Here is a 19,097-nt window from a genome sequence, read left to right as displayed (position 1 = left end):
ATCAACAGGGTGATAGACGTGGCAACCAGATTGCTCTTACATCTAGAATTGGGCAACCAAATGATTAAGGGGGTACAGTGCTTTTCCTTTGAGAAAAGGCTGAAGGGTTTGGAAATGTTCAGTCTATAAAAGGTCTATAAGAGGGTAGCAGACATGGCAGAGGTTAGAAAATTAAATAAGATAAAGTGGTTAGAGAGAACTTTTCGTCACTCTCCCAAAATACTGACCTCAGGGGCACCCAGAGAAAGGAAGAACCACTTTATTCCATGAGAGATTAAACTGTGGAGTTAACTGCATGAAGATTTGGTGATGGCCACAGGAAAAAAATATTATTGGGACAAAAATTCTGGCCCACTGGTCTTATGTACCCGTTTAAAATTAACTTTGGGAAATTATTCCAGTAAAAGAGACCATGCCAATATATAGAGCTTTCTTAGTGACATTTCTGAGCAATTGCACAGAAAGGTAGAGGCAGAGACACGGAATTAAAGCTGATCATTTAACATTTTCCTGTATAATTTTATATACATTTGTGCCAAGAGAAAGGAGAAATGGATAGAACTAGCAGGATACACACAGGTGAAGGGAGAACTGAGAAAATCAGAGCTTGGGTTCAATATTAAAAAACTATAATTTAAACATTTACTGAACAGTCACAAAGATCAAATATGCACAACTTTCTTTTGCAGAAAGAAAGGTCATCCTGCAATTAACTATCAGCTTCATGCAGCCTTCTCCTCTGTCTGTCCACATGCTCATCACATGGAGACCTGAAAGCATAATGCAGAGAATTATAGGCTGAACTTACATTCTTCATTCCTCCTTTCATAACAACTTTCCCTAAACATTTGTCTGATCTTTTAGGAAGATATTTCAGGCTTTAGGTGCTATCATAACACTAATGTTTCAAAAATTATAACAACAGGGCATTTTTGACAACTGGAAAAGGCACTTGAGGTGTGGTGTGGTGGTTATGAGCAGTGGACTCAGTGGCGAAGCTGCAAGCTCTGGCACTGGGGGCAGACAGCATGTGGGGATGTGGCTTGTGCGCATCACAGGAGGCATAGAGTGTGTCCTGGGGGCGTGGTGCACTGCATCTGGGGAATAATCCAAGCATCTTTCTTTAGCACTCCAAATTTAAAACAGGACTTCAGGGCTTTCCCTGACAATTTTTGACACATGAGGGTCTGAATGAAGAGGCAACTAAATGGGAAAATTGTTCCATCATGACCTAGCTCTTTGGTTATGATCATCCTGGAGGCAATAAATGCACCTATTATGCGGTCATTTATCCAGTTCGATCCTTTCAGTGTGTCTATGTCATAACCATAAACACAGATGTTGGCAACAAGTTCGTCAGTTTGTAGACTGAGTGTGTTGAAGGTACAGTTGTGCCATGGGGAAACTGATGTAGAAATCATTGATTTGCCCAAACACTTCTCACTTTGCGTTGAGAATATGGGGCTTCTATCAAAAGAATCAATATTGGTCACTGTCAAATCCTCTTTCCCACTTTTTGGAGTGGAGGTCATCTGAGGTTGAGCGCTTTCCAGGTCTCTCATAGTCAGTCAGTGATCTGTTTTTAAGGAGTCCAACACCTCAGCAGCCTGCACTGAATCAGATGCTGGAACTACAGTTATCTTTTCCTTCAGTCTGGAGAACTTTCTTCCTGAGCTACTCTTCTGCCTTTTATTTCACTTCAACTGTGTGAGCTGCAACCGGCAAGGCTTCCCTAGTTCTGGGGCATGCCGATAGATTTTTTGGCAGCTATAATATGGTAGCAAGTCCTGGATGATGGGCAAGAGCAGCTCTCTTTGGGGAAAAGGTGGACAATATAATGCTTTCCCATTACTACCCCTTACCACAAATACACCAAGCTAATAAATTGTACAGTACCGTAAAGCCCGCTAGTACCATTTGACAAACTGATGGTGCCTTCTCATAGCTTTCATCTTTCTTAGGCCGCGGAAGTTCTCCCCTTTGTACAAGATCCATGGTTTGTGATGGCTCACAAGCTATATAAGGAAAGACTGTATGTTCTGGTGATCTTGAGTGTCTGATAAACTGAGGCCGCAAATGAAAGTTTCCAGTGTTACATAGTCCACACAAAGTTTCTCTCCAGTAAGAATTTTGCATTGCATGTAAGGATAGCACCATTGCTTCCATCGTCATTTCTTTCCATTGTGAAAGTCTTCTTAGAGCTGCATGAAAACTCTCAGAGACATTTGTGGTGATTCCACTTTTTTCTTTATATATGTTCAGTCTCTTTAGAATCCAGGCCCCAGCATGCTTTATTATTGCTTGGAGCAGTTTTTCCTTAAAGTAGTCCAAGAATGCTTTGCTCCAACCTGTCCTGAGTTTATCAAATTTGAATGTGTAGTCTTGCTCAGAATTTGACCTCAGAAGATCAAAAAAGTCAGCAAGGTATACCTTGGTATCCTCTGAACTGGCCCCATGTTTTTTCAACCAAAATACGATGTCTCTGCGGATGTGATTCCAGCACACCACTCTGTGGCTCTTGAGCAAAACATGATCCAAAGCCTTTTCAATTCCTTTTTCTTGTCAGACACTAGGACAACCTTTTCTCAATTGAGCAATGGACACTGCTTTGAAAGGGTCTCCTGTGATTGTCCTCTCGCCTGCTGTCATGCACCATGAACATTACAGGAATCAGTGGTGATTCAGCGAAAAGCACATTTTGAAATAATAAAGTAGATAGGAAGAAGTCTCCAAGTTGAAAAGTTGTGTCATATGAAAAAAGCATAGGTAAATCTGTCTTCAGTGATATTATTTTCCCAATTTCAGACGAAATATCCTGTAGGCCCATAACAACAATCACTGTAGGAGAGAGAGAGATATCATGGATGAAGCCTTCTAGGAGTTCTGTTAATTCAAAAACACTGTACAAATCATCACGACTGATTTGTGAACGTTGTCTTTCAAGCTTGTTTGTTTCTTACCTCAGGAAACAAAAATCAAAATTGTATGGAATGCTTGTAAAGTACAGTGGTACCTCTGGTTACATACTTAATTTGTTCCGGAGGTCCGTTCTTAACCTGAAACTGTTCTTAACCTGAAGCACCATTTTAGCTAATGGGGCCTCCTGCTGCCACTGTGCTCCGCCGTGCAATTTCTGTTCTCATCCTGAAGTAAAGTTCTTAACCCGAGGTAATATTTCTGGGTTAGCGGAGTCTGTAACCTAAAGCATATGTAACCTGAGGTCCCACTGTAGACATGAGAGGTCATTTCATACAACAAAATGCAGTATAAAAAAAAGAGCCAAGGAAGCAAGGAAAAAATAAATTTTGGATGCCCAAATTAGGAACAAACCCAAATAAACAATCGATAAAACAGGCAAGAAAATGATTACAATCACAGCATTCAATGATAATCAATGAAGAAATAGCATGGAAAGTTAAAAAAATGAAGCCAAAATTCTTTGAGCATGCAAACAAACCCGGAAAGTTGTTAGCATGGCAATTAAGGAGAAATCAACAGATGAATTTATATATATATATATATATGTAAAATTCAGTCCAATGGGAAATTTCTAGATAAAACAAAAGAAATAAGGGAAGCCTTTTAAAAATATTTTCAAAATTTATACAAAAGAGGAAATTAAAAGGCAATCAACATACAGGAATATATAAAAAAGAGTAAACTGCCAAAGATAAAACAAGAAGAGATAGTATTCTTAAATACACAAGTAACAGACCAAGAAATCTCCAAGGCAATAAGGCAAATAAAGGTGGGCAAATCACCAGGAACAGATGGATTATCAGCAAAGTACAATAAAAAAATTTAAAGAACACCTTGTAAATCCAATGAAAGATATAATGAATGAAATATTAACAAAAGGGGAAATTCGAGAAACTTGGAAGCAAGCTTATATTACCTTGATTCCAAAAGAAGATACAGATTTGACCTTGGTCAAAAATATAGCCCTATTTCAGTTTTGAACAATGATTACAAGATATTTGCTAACATTTTAGCTAATAGATTGAAAAAGGTCTTAAATGTTTAAATACAGATAGAGTATTTAGAAGTAAGAAATGAGAAAAAAGCAGCAATGATGTTGACAGATGTGGAAAAAGTTTTTGATAATGTATCTTTGGACTTTATAAGGAAAGTGATGGAAGAAATGGAATATGGAGAAAAGTTTATAAAAGGGATACAAGCTGTATACACAGAACAATGTGCAAAACTAATTATTAACCAGGTGATAACTAATGAATTCCAAATTGGAAAAAGGAATGAGACAAGGATGTCCGTTATCATCTTTATTATTCATTCTGGTCCTGAAGGTTTTGAACAGAAACATAAGAGCAGACAAACAGATTGTGGGAATAAGAACGGGGGAAATGAATATAAGTTGTAAGCATTTGCTTGTTGACTTGGTAATCACAGTTGAGGAAACAAAGCTATGTCTCCCTAAAGCTTTTGAAAAAATATAAGTTTGGGCGAGTGGGAGGATTTAAATTAAATAAAGGAAAGACAAAAATACTAACCAAAAAAAATGACGGAACTGGAGAAAATAATAATAATAATAATAATAATAATAATAATAATAATAATAATAATTTATTTATACCCCGCCCTTCCCAGTTCAAAAACCGGGCTCAGGGCGGCTAACAACAAAATTAAAACACTTAATTATAAAAGCAGCATAAAATACAGTAAAAAAACATGAATAACAATAAAATTCAAAATTCAAAAATCAGTTTAGGGAAAATAAGCATTGGATAATCCCCAGGGCTAGCTGGCTGAATTAGTTCTACCTGGGCCAGCGAGGAGGCCAGGGGAGAATTAGCTGTGGGGTCTCAGAGCGGGTGATCTTCATAAAAGGGGAGGGGGAGGGAAGAGAAGGGAAATAAAAGATCAGGCTGAATTAAAATTAAAGGCCAAGGGGAACAGCTCTGTCTTACAGGCCCGACGGAAGGAGGTTAAATCCTGAAGAGCCCTAGTCTCATGGGACAGAGCATTCTACCAGGTTGGAGCCACCACTGAAAAGGCCCTGGCCCTGGTGGAGGATAGTCTGACTTCCTTAGGGCCCAGGTCCTCTAAACTATGGTTATTCATGGACCTTAAGGTCCTCTGTGGGGCATACCAGGAGAGGCGGCCCCATAGATACAAGGGCCCTAAGCCACAAAGGGTTTTTTAAGGTCAAGACCAGTACCTTAAATCTGACCCTGTACTCCACCGGGAGCCAGTGCAACTGGTAAATCACTGGGTGAATATGCTCCCATGGCAGGTACCCCATGAGGAGCCTCACTGCAGCATTCTGCACCCGGTGGAGTTTGTGGGACAGTTTCAAGGGCAGCCCCATGTAGAGCGAATTACAGTAGTCAAGCCTGGAGGTGACCGTCGCATGGATCACTGTAGGAGATTACAAAAATAGAAATTCATTAAAAAGTCAAATATTTAGGAATTTGGCTTGATAATAAAAATGTAAATTTATATAAAGACAACTATGAGAAAGTTTGGAATGAGATGAAGATAGATTTGGAAGTTTGGAAGAGAATGAACCTCTCCTTGATGGGAAGGATAGCAGCAATAAAGATGAATGCATTATCAAATAAGTTCTTTTTATTTCAGTCAGTAGTGATAATAAGCAACCTTGTCTGATATATAATGAATTTGGGGGGAAATGTTTAAAAAGACTTTTGCTAAGAAACCAGAAGAATTACTCCTATAAATTGTGGATCAAGATATAAAAAAAGAAAACCAGAAATTATGTATGCAGCAACAGCGGCAATAATTATATTAGCACAAACTTGGAGGACAGAAGAAATACCAACGAAAGAACAATGGCAAGGGAAACTTATGGAAAATGGAGAACTTGCAAAACTATGAGATAAACTACATGAAAAGGACAACAAAGACTTTAAAAGAGAAGGGGGACCATTTTCAACATATATGAAGAGGCAACATAAAGAAATGGACTCCTTGGCAGGGTTTGAGAAAACAATCACAATTGTATGCAGCAAAAAGTAAGATAATAGGCATTCTGTGAAATTTTGGCGGAAAAAATGCAGGGTGAACAATATGGAAATAAAGCAAAATAGGCGTATGAGGGAAGTCCAGGGGAGGAGGGTGGAAATATGAAAAATTGTTAAAGATATATCGTTAGAAGAAGTATACATAGAAAATCAATTAAAAATATATTTTTTTTAAAGTTTGTTTCTTACCTGCTCCAGGGTTTGTGGCTGAGCTGCAGGCATATGAGCTGAGCTGGTTACAAAGGTCTTTATAGATTTTTGAGGCCTTTGCACTTGTATCTGAAATCTTTCCTATTACTGAAGGCGTTGTCCGTACATGTGGTCTTAGCAAATTTCTCTTTCTGTCACCATGAGGAAGTGCATGGAATTCCCTCTCATTTCCAATATAGAGTATCAGAACCATTTCACAAGAAGGCTCTAGCAGTCTATAACTGTGCCTTATGAAGCTGTCTGGACTTGAACAAGTTTTGATTTTATGGTGAAATTTCCTCAGCTTCAGATTAATTCTCGGCCACCGTCAGACACCACAGTTGATCCAACGATATTGATCACAGCACCAATCATTTCTTTTCTGAGGAGAACCTTTGAACGAATACAGAAAGACATCACCACCAATAGCCTTGCATGGTGCATCATTTACAATCTTCTGATAATCAGGATGAGATGGAATATGAAGGGCTTCTTCCACTGCAAAAAGGAGTGGTTTTCCTGCAGTTTAAGATCATTGTGAAGAGTCCTCCACTCTACATAATTGTGAAAGCTTGTTTCATAAAATATTTTTAAAAATGGAACACGCAGCTCCAGGCCCTTGGGGGGCTCTGTGAGGGTAAATTGGTAAATTGTATAGGAAAGTGGCTAAGAAGTCTGACCTTTATTGTAAAAGCAACTGCTATAGCAGGGTCCGCACTCCTCTGGCAGCGAGATGAGTCCGACCTTGAACAGAAGGTGCCCCCCACTTTTATTAGTTCTCCAAATTCCCAGTCCCACCTCCAATATTTCACCATTGCTACATCATTGATTCATCACACAAGGGGAGGTCCGGAACAGTACCTGGGTAGCAGTGGCGTAGCGTGGGGGGTGCAGGGGGGCCGGCCGCACCGGGCGCAACATCTGGGGGTTAGGGGGCGCAAATCCATGGGTTAGGGGGCGCAAATCCACGGGTTAGGGGCACAAATCCACGGGTTAGGGGGCACAAATTACTTGCCTTGCCCCGGGTGCTGACAACCCACGCTACGCCACTGCTGGGTAGCAGATAGCTGTCTTTCCCCACCCTTTCCCCATCTCCTGACACCCGTGAACACAAGACACTAAAACTATTTACAGTTCCTGACCCCTCTGGTCAAGTTTCTCACGATTCTTTTGTCCCCTGGAGTCCAAATCCATTTCAGGGTTGCCCATCTTTGTGATCTGTCTGCCACTTGGGTTAGGTGAGGCCATTTGCCTACTGACTCTATGCTTCCTGGTAAATGGCTCTGAGGTTTTTGTGGTTCATTCTGTGGTCGGTCATATACATGGTTACAGAAATTTCAGACATTAATCGTGGGAGGGAGGGGAAGCCTGGAGACCCCACCCCATGAGTAGACACTTACAATGAACATAGCACAAACATCACCCACCCACCTAAATGCTTTTCCATGGCCTGACTAAATTGTTACAATGTATCCAAATCAATAGACCATGTCTGATTTAATCAACTGTTTCTGCTTTTGAGTGAAAGTGTTTTTCTTGCTACATAGGACCCCATAGCATTTTCAAATATTCATATAAAATAAACCACCCCGTGCATCTGCACTATTCCGCTTTTGATTGACAGGAGGAGGGCTGCCAAAGGAGGGAGGTATGGAACACGTGACTGGCAGCCATAATCCTTTCTGCAAGAAATCATGTTTGCAGCAATCTCCCCTTCCTGAAGATAAGGTCACACGCAAGTGCCAGGCTGCTCCTCATTGACTTACTGTGCTGGTCCCGTGGGTTACCCGAGAGGCGAGGTCCAAGTCCGGTCCGTGGTCAAAGGTGCAACGGGGAGGCAGTCCATAGTAGCTGAAGCTGGGTGCAGGGCAGGGAGTCGGGTGAAGTCAGGAACAGGCTTGCAAGCAGGGATCCAGGGCGGGTCAGGAGCTCAGGCAGGAACTAGCAACCAACAATGTTGCTCCCGCAACTTGGGACTGGGGCTGGCCGGCTTTTGTCTGCCCTGAGGCATAGGGCGGCCCTGGTCCTCTGGTGACTCGCCTCTCCTGTCCTGGAGGCGAGCACTCCTCCTGCGGGAACTTAGTTCCCTCTGCCTCTCTGCCCTGAGCCTCTGCAGCTCAGGAGAGGCTGGAGGGTTACTGGACCCAGAGGCAACCCAGAAAACTGTGGAGCCATAATTATATCTCTCTCTATATATATCTATATATATATAGATATATATATAGAGAGAGAGATATATATTCAAATTTAGGAGGATAGGGAAGTACAGAAAGGGAAAGGGAAAAGGGGGAGGGGATAGATAATATTGATAGAGAGATAGAGGGATAGAGAGATATAGATAGATAGGTAGATTAGAAATTTAAAAGACCTATAAAGATTATCAAATCCTACAAAGTACTGAGCGCAAATATAACAATGAATCACAATGGCACAAAATAAGTCAGCAAGCTGACATTTACCAAGAGTTAAACAAAGGTTAGTGTGCTAAATATTATTTACAATTCTTGGTAGTTTGCTATTAGAGAAATACCAGATATTTCTTCAACACCTCAGGACATATTTTCCACCGGATTTTGATGAACACCAGTTCGCTAATAGGAGAAATAGGTCAACAGATGATGCCACAGCCACAGCTTTTCTCCTTGCACCAAGTCAACTGGAGAGACTGGGGAATTATGTCAGAATGCTGTTTATTGATTATAGCTCGGCTTTTAATACCATTCTTCTGGACACTCTTATTAAAAAGCTGATGGACCTTTCCTCTGCCATCTGTGGTTAGATTACAGACTTTCTGAGGGATCGCACACAAATAGTGAGGATTGGGCCTGTTACATCTACCTCTCTGAAGCTGAGCACTGGCACCTCACAGGGATGCGTGCTGAGTCCCTACCTGTACTCGTTGTATACATATGATTGTATTTCATCTGATCCATCCACTGCAATTATTAAGTTTGCAGATGATACCACCATAATGGGTCTAATTACAGGTGGAGATGAATCAGCGTATAGGGAGGAGGTTAAAAAAGTCTCTACATGGTGCCTAGAGAATAACTTGCACCTAAATATCAGCAAGACAAAGGAGATGGTGTTGGACTTTTGGAGGAAGAGAGGGGAACTAGCCCCGTTGTATATCAGGGTGGGTTGTGTGGAGAGAGTCTCTTCCTTTAAATTCCTGGGAGTTTACCTTAGTGAAGACCTCACTTGGAAAATCAATACAACCCAGGTGGTTAGGAAGGCCCAACAGAGACTCCATTTCCTCAGGGTCCTGCAAAAGAACAAGGTCAAACAAAAACTGATGATCTCCTTCTACCTGGCCACAATAGAAAGTGTCCTTTCATACTTTATTAAAGTGTGGTACGCTGGTTTGATATACATCTATATTCTCTGCAGCCAAAGATGGAGAAGCTCTATACAGTCAGCAGAAACAAGACCCGGAGCTGACTGTGGCTCAAATCATCAGCTTCTTATAGCAAAATTCAAGCTTAAACTGAAGAAAGTAGGAAAAACCACTGGGCCAGTAAAATACAATCTAAATCAAATCCCTTATGAATACACAGTGGAAGTGAGGAACAGGTTTAAGGATTTAGATTTGGTGGACAGAGTGCCTGAAGAACTATGGATGGAGGCTCGTAACATTATACAGGAGGCAGCAACTAAAACCATCCCAATGAAAAAGAAATGCAAGAAAGCAAAGTGGCTGTCCTACAAGGCCTTACAAATAGCGGGGGAGAGAAGGCAAGCAAAATGCAAGGGAAATAGTGAAAGATGTGGCTCACATCTTTTGGTTCTTGCGGGGGGGGGGGGGGATCTCAATCCCAATATTCCATCATTGACTGTGGTCACTTTTCTGATAGCCACTGCCAAAATGGAAATAGCTGTCAGGTGGGAAATGGGGGGAGGCCCTCACTTTACAAACTTGGTTTTACCCAGGTATGGGACATGGCACAATCTGGGAGTTTGAATCAACACAGCAGTGTGATGATAAATGGGCAGGGTAAGAAGGATAAATTTCTAAGTACATGGTAATTGTTCCTTGATTATATCAACAAATTGGCATTGTCGTTATGACCACCTGCCCCAGGTGTAGCCAGGATTTCTTTTTTTGGGGGGGGGGGGGAATTAGGGTTGCCATATTTTGAAGAGCAAAAAAGAGGACGTCATGAAGAGTCTCATTTTAAATACTCCTACTATATGAACGCTATAGAAGCTGTGATATATTGCTCAGAGGGGCAGGGGAAGAGAAGGGGTAAACGAGTCTTCACTCACCAGTCTTGTCTAGGACTCATCCAGAAAGTATAGCCAGAGACATTTGGGCAAATTTTTAAAATGTTACCCCTGAAAAAGAGGATGTGTCCTGGAAAAAGAGGACACACAGCAACCGGGGAGGGGCAGAATTGAGTCACGTGCGACACAATTGGTCAATTAAGTATATTTTTATTTTCTTGATTGCGGGGCAGTTCTCCCCTGAACCCCCGGCCACACCACCTGCAACCAGGGGCGGAGGAAGGGGGTGTGGTATGTGTGGGGCCGTCCCGGGTGTCCCCACTGAGGGGGGTGACAAAATGCCGGACGGCACTCACCACGGGGCCTGCAGTGGGCCCAAGGCTCTGTACTGTCCAAACGGTCCACCCACTGCCCCCCCCAGCTGTAGGGCGACTGAGTGGGAGGAGGCAGGCAGACTCTGGAGGCCCCGCGGTGCGCCCTGCCCCCTATGGACACCTCGCCCCACCCTCACCCTGCCCCATGGGCAGATTGCACCCCAGGCGCCCAAGCGGCTTCCTCCGCCACTGACTCTCCCTGGCAGTAATACTGGTTTTAGCCCTCTCACTGGTCAGAGCTGAAGTTGTCATTTACAACTTTAAAAAGAGTTAAAACAACTTTTCACTTGTGATCTCGATAGTAGACAATTTTAAATGTTGCTTGTAGATAGATAGAGAGATAGAGAGATAGAGGTAGATAGCTTTAACAGTTTCTTATCATTTTCCTAAAGCATTTTCTTAAAGGAGAACCTCCAAAAAAGCACACTGTGGAGGAGAGTTTCCTGCCTGTCACTCAAAGAAGAATTCCAACTCCGGCTGCAGTGTCTACCAAAATCTTTAATGTTCATTTCAGTGCGATACTTGGGCAAAATGTCATTAAAAGGCACAGCAGGTTCAACACATAGGCCAGCAAACAAAGACTTTGATCCAGGAATGAGACATACCCTGGCTTAGGAGCTAACTCCTCTTAAGCCCATAACCCCCCCCAAAATTTGAGGGGGCCGGGAACCCCCCCCCAAACTGTTGACGGCCATCACCATTTAATTGTGTGTGGCGTGTCATGTGACTATGTAGGGCAGGGCTTACCGCCTGCCCGCCCCCCATATTTTATTCAAGTTGGCCCCCCAGCAACCCTGTTATTAGGGAGTGGGGCCGGCACTAATTTCTCCCCCATGCGCAGTGATCCCATGTTGAAAACAAACCCATTGGTATCCACTGTATTAATGCGCCAAGGGACTATTTTATGTGCCCTTATGACTGACAGGTGGTGGAAGGAGCAAGCCAGAGTCTAGGGAGTGAGACTGTCCCTGGCTATAATACTGGTTTTAACCCTCTCACTGGTCAGAGCTGAAGTCTCACTGAAGTTGTTATTTACAACTTTAACAAGGGATACAACAAATTTTCCCTTGTGATCTCCGTAGTTGGCAGTTTTAAATGTTGCTTGTAGATGATAGATAGATATATAGACAGACAGAGAGACAAACAGAAGATAAATAGATTCAGTAACTCCCTAAAAAGTGTTAGGAGACGCAATACATTTTAAATTTAAAGGAAACTGAAAGAAAATAAGAAGACCAACAAAGAATTAATCATAGTAAAACAGGGAGAGTAAATTCTGGACTTTGAGAAAGCCCCCAAAAGAAAGCTTAGCCAAGAAAAATTTAAACTGAAAACTCAAAACTCAAAATACCAAGATGAAGACTTTAAAGAGAATCAAGAAAAGCAGATATACCTGATGACTAGAAAGGCCAAGGGAAAACAAAGACACATGAAGGAACACGAGGGGTGAAATCAAGTTTATTTCCCTTTCGACCAACAAGTCTTTGGATGTACAAAGGAGCAGAGGAAAGGGTGGGTGGAGATGAAGTCGTAGCTGGGCCACCAGCCGAAGCTGATGGAAGGCACTGGGGGTCACTGAGCGCCTCGCCTTGTCTCTCTATCAACAGAGGTCATCGTACAGGGTGACCAAGGCCCTTTCCGTGCCAAAAGCAGGCCTAAACCCTGATGGAAATGGAGCCAGAAAAGCAGCTTCTTCCAAGAGCACCTGGATCTGGTCTGCAACCGCTCGCTCCAGAACCTCGCTCCAGAAGTTGGGAAAACCAAGATGGGTAAGATTTTAAGACAGGTAAGACTTAGAAGTGAGACGGGTACAGGGACCCAGGGGGATCCAGGGGGAAAGAAAGCTGTGCATGTGCTAAAGGGCAAAGCAGAGCAGAAGACAACATAGTTTCCTTCGCTAATGGGCAGAACTTCCTTTCATTTATAATGTGGCTTCCCAGGAGTAGAATAACAAACCCTCTTGAGCAGCTGCTTAAAAGTGGTGGCATTTGGCATCTGAAGCCAAATGAATTGTACTTACTGGGCAACTGCAGAAGAGGGTCACCAAAATATTGTTGAGTTTTTGTTCCTTCAGATGTATATAAGTCCAAAAGGTTCCAAACATGCCAGCATTTTGCATCCACCCCAGTAATTCTGTTCCTAGGGATATTTAGGTATTTAGAATACCCATTTTAAAAGCTGATGCATCAAACTGCTTCCTTTGTCTGTAACAGTTGCCTGGCTGATTTCAGTGTGAAAAAGCAAATAAGGCATTTTGAGGGTGAATCTACTGATGGCAATGGCAGAGGTGGCCTGGTAGAGGCCTTGGAGTGAGTAGAGGTTTTCACCATTTTGCCAGCCATTCTTAAGCAAAAAAAGTCCAGCAAACATTTAAGAACAAACATATTCACAATTAGGAAGGCTGAGCCGTGACCATTTTTTCCTGTACATAAAGGGCAGATATTTTTTCTGCTAATGGTAAGGCTGAAATGACTGAGAAAATATTTGAAATCTTATGAATCCCTGGTCTCTGGCCATTTTTACTCATACATAAGGGAGTGGCTGATTGTTCCACTAATGACCAGAGAGGGCCACACAAAATCATAATAACCCACATTTGTGAAACGTTTTGGAATAGAAGTCTGTACCCTTCAATCCTGTAGATAAAGGAGGCATGTAGCTCCCAGTTTTCTTTGCCTGGGATACATGTATGATTGTTTAATGCAGGGAACTATCCATAAATGCTGAGACTTTATTAGAAATTTAATTGGACCCAAATTCTATTGCTGACTTTTTGGTGAAAACCTGCACGATAGGATTGATAGTTGCTGGGTTTCCGACAAATACTAAATTTTGGATCCTTGCCAGTAATTCTGTTCCTAAGGCAATATATTTAAAACCTGGTGTAGCGAGCTGCTTCCTTTGCCTGTAACCTCACTTGGTTACCTTCAACTGCAATCATAGCTTCTGTTGATAAAACATTTGAATTATCAGAGGTGGCGATAGGCACTAATAACTAACAAGTGATCTCTAAATGCTCTATAGTAATTATAGCAGCAATGCAGTTGTGTGTCTTCTGGCTGAAGGTCAACTAGGTGAGTATCTTGTGCTTGGCTGAGGGGGAAATCTCTGTTGTGTTCTGCCTGCAACTCTTTGTACAAAGATTCTTTCAGGTTGCAGTGAGCGAGACCATTCAAGCACCCTGAGCCTGTTGGAGAAAAGGTAGGCTCTAAATGGAATCTTACATCAAATATGCAAACTAAATATTCCAAAGAGCTTGTATTGAGCAATGTTGGTTATTCAATCCCTGTTTCAGAAGAACTGCAAACTCGAAAGCCTGATGCTGTCGCTCTCTGTGCTTCTACCTGGAGGGACTTCTCTTGTTGGGACACCACTGCAGGGGAGGCCCCTTCCTGTGCCATCACCACACAATAAGGTACATCTTTGGGTGGGACGGCCATCCTTGTTTTGTTCCAGCTCTTTTTTTTACAGACCTCACAGAGCTACCTGTGCCGGAAGCAGATCTGCTCCATTGACAAGTAGGAGGCAGTGTCAGAGCTCTTGATACATCAAGTGAACATCTGCAGTGCAGAATTGAGAGACACCTGCGTCTTGACTGCGCTGCTTTAGGTACTCGGCTGTTTTTGCTCCTGTGTCTGGAGGGGAGGGCTGCTGAAGACCCTAGTCTCTTCCAGGTGCATCTCAGGGACGCAAGAAATAGAATTTTGCAAGCCTTCAGGAAACTTAACGGCAAGTGAACTTCACACTCCACAATTCAGTGATCTTTTTCAGTCCAATCCTTTTGGGCTGGCTTCTCCATTTCCCCCCGCTTGATCTCTTCACAGTTCTGTCCAAGAGCCCATCACACTCAGGGGAAGCCAGCTCTTCCTGCAGAAGTCAGGTCAGTAAGAACAGCTGTGTTCCAAAAACATTTCTCTGGAATTGGCGGGAAAGGGCTGGGGACAAACTAATGAGTCCAGATTGCTTTTCACAGACCAGCAGAAGGAACTTCCAGGCCCATGAATTCACACTTCAGAGGGACAAACAAAAAGGTGAGCATAAAGGCAGAGTTTGAAGACTGAAACCAGTCTCTCTGTTCTGCCCTGCAAATTAATGACAGTTAACCTGGCACTCTGTGACGTAAACACATCTAGGTGAATACCCTTTGCTAATGGCAAGGGATAGAACCTCGATTGTGTTCTGTCTGCAACTTCATAATTCTTAAGGGTTTTCTTTTTTCCTGAGAGAACATTCTGTATTCAGAGTGTTCTCTCAGGTTTTGCTTTTCACCTTGTTGCATTGGCCAAAAAAAAGCAAAAGACGCTGGTGGTTGGCGCTCCTGGTTTCCAGGACGGGGTTCAAGCCCCTGCGGTGTCCCTGCTTACTTCCAATGCAACCTCTCTCTCTCTATCTCTCTCTCTCTCCTCCCTTAAGAACTAAATGAAGCAAAGTGCTCCTCTGATGTATCACTGGTGTGTGTCTAAGACAAGGTGGATTACATGGATGCTTCCCATCCTAGCACTCCTTGCCATAGGGAACAAAATACATACTGTATAAAAGACTGTCTTTTAATTTGGCATTGTTTAGAAAGTAACCTAAATATACAAACAAATGGATCCTACTTAGATCTTTCAGAATGTAGAGAAGGCCGGGATGAAAGAAGAAATGGCATCATGTTCCCTCATTAGCAGAAGCAGAAGAGCAAATATAAGAATCTCAGGTGTCCTATTTTACAGAAGACAGTTGTCAATTTTCTGGGCTGTCAGAGGCTTAACATGTGGATTGGTGACAGTTCTCTATATGAAGGTGTCCTCTATTTGAATGGCCAGGCATTCCAGGTCTGGCTGAAAGATACAGAAGGAAGAGCAGGGACACTGAAGTTGCCCATCAACAGATAGCACCTTGGCAGCAGACTAAGCACAACCACCCAGGCCACAGTCTTCCCCACTACAGTGAGATGTATAATATTCCCCTGTAGAATTATAGGGTGACCCAACACATCAGTCAGGGACATGGGTGGCGCTGTGGGTTAAACCACTGAGCCTAGGGCTTGCCAATCAGAAGGCTGGCGGTTCAAATCCCTTCGACGGGGTGAGCTCCCGTTGCTCGGTCCCTGCTCCTGCCAACCTAGCAGTTTGAAAGCACATCAAAGTGCAAGTACCGTATTTTTCGCCATATAGGACGCACTTTTTCCCCTCCAAAAATGAAGGGGAAATGTGTGTGCGTCCTATGGGGCAAATGCAGGCTTCAGGAAGCTATACACAAGCTTTGTGAGCCCGGTGGGAGTTCCCGCGGGCTCGCAAGGCTTGCGGGCAGCAGCCTGCAGCCCGAAGCACGGGGCACGCCCCGGATCGTGCCCCATGCTTCGCGCAGATGTCCGCAAGCGTTGTGAGCGCCGGGCTCGCAAGGCTTGCAGATAGCATCCTGTTCTGGGGGCTGGGGGGGAATAATTGTTTTTTTATTTCCCCCCAAAAAATCGAGGTGTGCCCTATGGGCCTGTGTGCCCTATAGGGCAAAAAAAAAACAAACACACGGTAGATAAATAGGTACCGCTCCGGCGGGAAGGTAAACGGCATTTCCGTGCGCTGCTCTGGTTCACCAGAAGCAGCTTAGTCATGCTGGCCACATGACCCGGAAGCTGTACGCCGGCTCCCTCGGCCAATAAAGCGAGATGAGCACCACAATGCCAGAGTCGGTCACGACTGGACCTAATGGTCAGGGGTCCCTTAACTTTAACACATCAGTCATACTCAAGGTAATATATATCCAGCTAAGTCATACAGTACTCTGAATCACTGAAATCAATGGGTCTAGTGACTATGACTTAGTAAGAAATAATAATATTTTTAAATGTGCATCTACACAGAGTGTATGCAAACTGGTGTCCATTCCTTTGGCCAAGTGCCAATGGCCACTCTAAGCAAAGACGAGTCCAATTTCTGCAATCGGGGTTATCTGGGATGCAACATTGTATGTTCAGTCAGGCCCTTTTGTTTTCTCCTGATCAGGAGGAATGCCGTTTGACCCTAAGTAAGTTTACTTTGAAGGAAGTATGAGCGCTTCCAAAGATTTACTCCCTAGTAAGTGCACGTTGGGGGAGGGCTGTAGCTCCGTTTCAGAGTGCATGCTTTGTATGCAGGAGGTGGGGTCCCAAGCATTTCCAGACAGGGCTGCTAAGAAAGATCCTTCCAGAGCCGCTGCAAGTCAGGGATACCCAGGCATTAGAAGAACTATCCACCCAGATCTTCAGGAGGGCCAGAATTGCATTTTGCAATGTTTTCCACATTAGTTTGTGGAAATTTCTTTCTTTCTTCAGGGCGGTATGTTGCTGAAGGGAACGGCACACCTTCCCCTGCAGTGAGAATTCCTACACATACACAACACAGAGACAACACACACAGACTGTATATTGGGGAATGGGAACACCAATGACTCACACTTCCTCTTCCAATATTTATTTTAGTGTGTGTAATTCCCCTGTTCCAGAAAATTCCAATATTACTGTATTAGAATGAAGTGCATATGACACTAAATGTGACACTCATTTGGTACCAATGTTCTGGGCCTGGTTACATGCCACAGAGGTGCTCTGGCCTGGCCGTGTCAGAGCTCCGGAGTCAAAAACCAGGGACTAGAAGCTCTCCCAAAAATATTAAATATAGACTACAAAAGTGACCTTGAATAAGAGAGAGTGTATCTTGTTGGAAAGGTAGGCTGTGTGGGCCTGTGTTTGTGTGTGTGATTTTCTTGTACATTTTATGCTCCTTATCGCTACCCCCAACATCTGTGAGCTGAGGAGCCCTTTCCCATCATCATCATTGGCCCAGATTGCGCTGGGCTCCCTGGCCCCTGACCCTGAGCCCCGCAAAGAAGGGATCAGCAAGGAACTGGATGTGATGGAGGACATCTTGCATGTGTGAGTATTGGCCAGGCGCCCACTTCTACAAGAGGCAAGGTGTGGCGGCAGTCGGGGCAGATGGTGGGCTCTGAGTCCTGGGTGCAGCCTGCAGGAAGGTCTCCTGCACAAGCTGCAGGAGGATGAGAGACAAGGTGGCGCCATAATGGATGGCATGTTGGACTTGAAGCAGGGTTTAAACAACAACAACAGTTTTATTATTTATTATTAGTTATTTATCTCCTTGACATCTGATGGGAGAATGTTCTGCAGGGCGGGCGCCACCACCAAGGAGGCCCTCTGCCTGGATCTCTGTAACCTCATTTCTCACAGGAGGGAACTGCCAGGAGGCCCTTGGAGCTGAACCCTTTTGAATGAGTCTGTTTCTTGGCCTGACCTACCCTGCAGGGCTGTTTTGAGCATAACTCGGAGGAAGAGTGGGGTGCAAGTAAAATAAAGAGGTGTGCTGAGCAAGACCTGTGTTTGGATCCTTGTGCTTCTGCACACAGGACAACTTCCTGGGGACATAGGAATCTGCCTACCATCCATTCAGCACAGGACCATCTGCAATTTTTCAGGGGGACAGACAGGCGTAGCTCCCAGACCGACCAGGGATTGACCATCTGCATGCAAAGTGGCTGCTCTCCCACTGAGCTGGGGCCCTTCTGCACCCCGACCTTCTGTTGTCTCCCCTTGCTGACTTAGCTGCCAAAATCATTCATCTCTCACACCACTCCCATAACATGATGCTCCTCCCTGTCTGCTCCCGGATGCAAGTGTTGACGTTTTATGTTTCAGTCTACACTACACACACACACACACACACACACATACATATATATTGCAGTCGATGGAGAGCAGATGAAGCCCGGATTCTGCGTGTGTCCATCAGCTCCTTCCTGGAGCATCTCTCCTTGGTGGTGGAAACGATGGACCTGTTTGGGCCTCCTGTGGCTTGACAGATGGTTGCAACAGGAAGCTTCCCAATAATCTTGGCTGGACTCTGGACTTGCCCATGGGCTACTGATGTCAGAGGAGGCGCTGAACATGCCATCTTTAGAGCCAAGATGTCGCTTTGTGTTCTGGACATACTCTTGGACATTGATAGATTTTGTGTGCTGAGAAGCAGGCAAGCCTGGGACTGCCTTGATATAAGACAATGTACATAGAATCTGGAGCTTTAATAAATTGTCCCGTGTGCTTTACTTTTAGTCTGTATGTGTTAACTGATTAAATATATTTGAGCCAGCTCCCCATATTGATTAATCAATTACACAAACACAAGCAAAATCTTAATCAGAGTGTTTCTGCAGGTGTTGCTGGACTCCAGTTCTCTTCCGTCCCATTCAGCATGGCCGAGGGACAGGGATAATGGGAGTTGTAGTCCTTGCAGCACCTGGAGAGACACAGGTTCCCCATCCCCATTGCTGCATCTCT

At 43.8% G+C, this 19,097-nt stretch overlaps 1 protein-coding gene and 2 long non-coding RNA genes across 6 annotated transcripts in view; 2 read left to right on the top strand and 1 right to left on the bottom strand.

The window, feature by feature from the left end:
- LOC310696816 (uncharacterized protein) overlaps positions 1 to 19,097 on the top strand; it is a 155,801-nt gene that overhangs the window by 8,924 nt on the left and 127,780 nt on the right. The window contains exons 1-6 of one of the 4 annotated variants that reach the window (XM_083482857.1): positions 11,462 to 12,298; positions 12,394 to 12,555; positions 14,082 to 14,201; positions 14,611 to 14,666; positions 14,760 to 14,817; positions 15,200 to 15,402. In XM_083482857.1, the coding sequence (XP_083338983.1) occupies positions 12,275 to 12,298; positions 12,394 to 12,555; positions 14,082 to 14,201; positions 14,611 to 14,666; positions 14,760 to 14,817; positions 15,200 to 15,205 (426 nt within the window). In that variant the 5' untranslated portion in view covers positions 11,462 to 12,274 and the 3' untranslated portion in view covers positions 15,206 to 15,402. The other 3 variants (XM_083482856.1, XR_014520733.1, XR_014520734.1) reach the window with 3 other exon arrangements.
- On the bottom strand, positions 1,108 to 8,316 carry LOC310696839. Its single transcript, XR_014520759.1, has 3 exons — positions 7,331 to 8,316; positions 6,189 to 6,581; positions 1,108 to 2,960 (listed from the first exon to the last, which is right to left on the bottom strand). It is a non-coding gene; the product is annotated as an uncharacterized lncRNA (long non-coding RNA).
- Positions 16,557 to 18,865, top strand: LOC310696830. Its single transcript, XR_014520750.1, has 2 exons — positions 16,557 to 17,681; positions 18,508 to 18,865. It is a non-coding gene; the product is annotated as an uncharacterized lncRNA (long non-coding RNA).

The sequence above is a fragment of the Podarcis liolepis genome, assembly GCF_965112155.1.
Source record: "Podarcis liolepis genome assembly, chromosome: 17".
Classification (NCBI taxonomy): Eukaryota; Metazoa; Chordata; class Lepidosauria; order Squamata; family Lacertidae; genus Podarcis; species Podarcis liolepis.
This window is presented reverse-complemented; position numbering and strand designations above follow the sequence as displayed.